The following is a 4,638-nucleotide window of genomic DNA, read 5'->3' on the forward strand; positions in this document are numbered from 1 at the left end:
AAAAATATCCTTATTAACATTCAGTTAAATGTGTATACGATACATTTTGGAAGGGAAATGTAGAAAAGCACTGTTGCCATGATTAAAAGAAATAAGAATCAGAAATGATTGGAAATCCATTCACACACAAACATGGCTTTGTCCATAGACACACATGCACACACACAGAGAGAAATAAAATTGCTGGATCTAAAAGAATGTCTGGTGCTTCCAGCCCACCAATTTCTTACACAGAGAGTAGGGGAAATATTCCCAAAAGGGTGAGTAGGGTTCTAAAGTATAATCTGTTGGAAAACCTGCACAACATAGTAATTATAGTAGTTTTGTATTAGTTTTGCAGGAACCAATCTGGATCGGTCACAAGGACCTGAGTTTTTGTCTTCAATAAGATTCATCATTCCACTGATCAAACTTTAGCAGCTATAGAGTTCATTTCTCATGCCCAAACTAACTATGGTAGAAGTTGTAAACCTGGAGATAATATAGGAGGAAGGTATTCCTCATTCTAAACTCAGGTCTTTCATAAATAGGAATAGGAATAGCAGTTAGATTTATATACCACTCTATAATGCTTTACAGACCTCTCTGAGCAGTTTACAGAGTCAGCATATTGCCCCCAACAATCTGGGTCCTCATTTTACCCACCTTGGAAGGATGGAAGACTGAGTCAACCTTGAGCCAGTCAGGATCGAAGTCCTGGCTGTGGGCAGAGTCAACCTGCAATACAGCATTTTAAGTGCGCCACCACATCTCTAAACAGAAGAACATGCTGATATTTCCTGCAAAGTTGTAAATATGTGACATCTATTTAAGGGACTGTGGTCCAGGTAGAGATGATCTCCAAGTGCTAATTTTCCAGAAGTCCCAGAGGACTTCATCATGTAGCTGGATAAGAATAAGTGAGGCTGATTTATCTCCCCCCCCCCAAAAAAAAGTAAAGAGTGGGAAGAAGTGTGCATAATACTTTCACATCTCACAAAGCCACAATGTTCATTAACTGATGCTCGACTAGTTTCTCCCCATTAACATAAATGATAGAATTGTGAAGATTTGTATTTTTTTAAAAAAAAATGTTTTTCTCTTCAAAGAATGGGAGTCAAATGTAGCCCCTCTAGTTTCTGGTTTTGGATCTTCTGAGAAGGACGCTTTTCTTAAAGCCTCTTATACAAGATTCTTTAAACAACAAAGGCAGAAAAGAAAGTGCTAAAAGTGAAAATGGTTATTATCTCCAACTTTCATCAGAAATTGAAAGGGAATTCTAACCTATTTTAATAAATTTGAATAGAGGAAGTCCATGGTTGAGACCTGATAGCTCAGTGCATTTTGGCTGAAAAAAATATGATGGGTTTTGGGTTTTCTTTCTTTCTTACACCAACACACTCTTTCTTTCAACACCTTTCGGCCATTCCACTGCATTTCTTCCATTCAAATTTTTGTCACTGTTATAGACCAGCATAGAGAGAGTGAGATACAGTCAATAAAAAGCACAAAGATACATCAAGAGCCTAAAAATATAAGAAGCTAGAAGATATAAATTATATATAAATTAAAAATTAAAGGTATATATAAAAAGCAAGAATCTAAAGTTATCTTAAAATTATTCTCCAAGGATATTCAAGGCCCTTTCTTCATACCTTTTAGTGATGGGAAATTCAATCATGTTCAAGAACAATCTCTGACTTTTCCCCACAATCAAATCAATTTTTTTTTTCCTCCTGTCAATCTTCCCAAAATCATTTTGGTTCAGCTAAGGCACTTGATCACTAAATCTAGAACTAAGTTGCAGTGGTTTCTGAAACAAAGTTGTTCAAAACTGAAGATCGTGACTCTGACTATATTAGCTTTTGAATGATAAAAATGAAAGTATTGTGCCCATCTTCAGGCCAAAAACCAGGGCCAGGAAGTAGAATGTTGAACGATATTTATCTATTTGTTTATTTATATCCTGCCTTTTTATTATGTTTACAAATAATTCAAGAAGCGAACATATCCAACACACCTTCTTCCTATTTTGCCTGCAACAACCCTATGAGGTGGGCTGGGCAGAAAGAGAGTGACTGGTTCAAAGTCACCCACTTGGCTTTCATGGCTAAGGTGGGGCCTGAACTCACAATCTCCTACTTTCTGGCCTGGTGCCTTAAACACCAGATCAAAATGGATCTATTATATGTGTCATTACTCATTCCTGCCAAACATTCTTGAAGAGCAGATGGCAGCTGTGGCCAAGAAATCCTTTACATAACCAAATGCATCAATTGTGCAGGTTTATTGACCCAATGAGTGACTAGTTATAGTCACTCACATCTTACTCACTTCTGGTTTGGATTATTATAATGTGCTCAATGTGGAGCTGTCCTCTGTACCTATGTAACACCTCTACTTTGTGAGTTGCATTGGCTCCCAGTATATTCTCTTTTGAGGCAAGCAATGTATGCAAAAAAAGGGACTAGAATGAAGAGCAAGTGAATAATTCAATAAATGTTTTGGTCTCGTGTTTTCCTTACATTAGAAAACAGTTAACATTGCTGAAAGGAAAAACACTGAAACTGGAGGAAGAATAGAAAATCAAATTCTTTTAGGAAATCTTGAGAGTTGGGTGTGTATAACTTGAAAAAGGCATTATTGAAAAACAAATAAGCTAATAGCTAAAGCTCTTATTATTGATAATGGAGCAAATGCATTCTTTGTTTTGTTTCGGAGAATTACATTACAAGACACCTTTTAGCATGAAAACAAAGCCTTCCTAATGATCTGCGGTATTTGGAAATGGAATGGAATGTGTTGAAAGCGATGGACTCTCCTTTATTTCAGGTTTTGATGGATGGCCCATCTATTAGGGAAGCTACTGTGGTTACGTTGCAATGCCAGCAGTGGCCAAAGTCACTCTTGAGGCTTCTTCCAAATTCATAATTCAGGATGAAACAGGATAATTCGTGAGCCTTCAGATCAGGACAAAGAAGCCACATTTTCCATTACAGGATGTGGCTTCCAACAAGTTTGATTCTTACTGTTTGTTTGAAAAAAAATATACTGTTACCAAGCTTCTGAAGCTAGTATGCGCATTATTCTAGAATCCTCCTCTTCACCGTTTCATCACAAATGTCAAATGGTTACATCATTATGCTGTGTTCCAAAGTTACTTTCCACAATGGTTCGAATCAATCCTGTGCCAGGAAAATCCAGGATTACCACACCCCAACACAGAGCTGGTCCAGCCTGAGACTTGAGATATTGATAACAACGTGGGTTGATGTCTCTGGCTAATTTCTCAGGATTTGTGAAGAGGCCATTACCAGAACAAAAGGTAAGGTGCAGGACAGTTGGGTCTCCAGTGGTTGCCAAGTCAAGATGCTCCTTCACTTGCTCCCATTTGCACTCAGGGCAGAAAACATGCCACACATCACTAACACTCAATTCTTCATATGGAACACCTAGCACCTCTTTCTCAAGTTCCTCCAAAATAATAATCTTCCCCCGAGCCTGCCTTAAAGTGGGAATGGCCTCCTTCATCCAAACTTTATTCTGGCCTTCTTCAGCTAAATAACATTGGAAGCGAGAAGCGTAATCTACATTGGGAATAAATGGGAGTTCTTCTTTAACCCTCATAAGTACCGTTTCCCCTGGGTGTTGGTTGAGGAAGCTCAAGGTGCCTTCCAGGACATCAGAAAAGTCTGCCTCCTGGAAAGTGTTGACATGGTATATAAGGAAACGGCCATTTTCCAGCTTACAACGGATATCCAAGAAACGCACCCCAGCAGCTAGCTGAGCCTCAAGCGGCCAAGTCTGACAACAGATCTGTGGGCCTCCAAGCATGCTCATGGAGTCATGGGTGCCAGGGATGGAGATTTTGGAAAGAGAAAGGTGGTCAGGTAAGCCAGACATCCAGTCAGAGAGATAAGAGGCAGGCCAGAACGTATTGTCAAATGCCTCTGTTTGCTGCCTCTTTCCACATTCCATCGTGTCCATCTGGAAAGGAAAAAAATATATCATGATCTTCTGCAGAGCAGAGAGCATCCTGCTGTAATGTCAGCTAAGTTAGGTTAAGAAAGACTTCCAACTGAATGCACTTCTATTGGCAAGTGATCAGCATCTCCCAGAATACCTGAGGGCAGCTGACTGTTTAATCAGAGAATTCCCATTTCTCTCACTATACAGCTTCAGATATACATACTTGATTAGTATACCAGCCCATGGGCTCAAGAAACTACAGTATTCCCAATCTGGTATTTATTTTATTTTATTGATTTCTACAGATGCCCATCTCAACAAGTGACTCTGGGAGGTGTACAACATAAAACATAAAAACAATTAAAAGAGTACAAAATAAATATATGGGATATAACAAGGGATGGGATGTATGGGGTATAATACATAGGATATAATATACATTATGGAACTTGCTCTCCCAAACACTAGGCTGGAGAAGATTGATATATGCTATCTAATAAATATATCTAGCAACAGTCTGTATGACTTGAAAACAAACTTAAAAAAAAACACCAACTGGATGGCTAAGGTAATTATTCCTATTCTTTTTTATTCTCCATTTGGAATTGAGAATCAATCATGCCCCTTTTTACCATAAAAATACCATTTAAAAGTACCATAAAAATTACCATTAAAAAGTACCATAAAAAA

General features: G+C 38.3%; 1 protein-coding gene across 1 annotated transcript; it reads right to left on the reverse strand.

Moving 5' to 3' along the window:
- Positions 1-3,102: 3,102 nt before the first annotated feature.
- On the reverse strand, positions 3,103-3,957 carry LOC107301572 (1-phosphatidylinositol phosphodiesterase-like). The gene has a single exon (XM_015830778.1). The coding sequence runs from the start codon at positions 3,955-3,957 to the stop codon at positions 3,103-3,105; it is 855 nt and encodes a 284-aa protein (XP_015686264.1).
- Positions 3,958-4,638: the final 681 nt, after the last annotated feature.

This window comes from Protobothrops mucrosquamatus, unplaced genomic scaffold, assembly GCF_001527695.2.
Source record: "Protobothrops mucrosquamatus isolate PMUCROS unplaced genomic scaffold, P.Mucros_1.0 scaffold14640, whole genome shotgun sequence".
NCBI lineage: Eukaryota > Metazoa > Chordata > Lepidosauria > Squamata > Viperidae > Protobothrops > Protobothrops mucrosquamatus.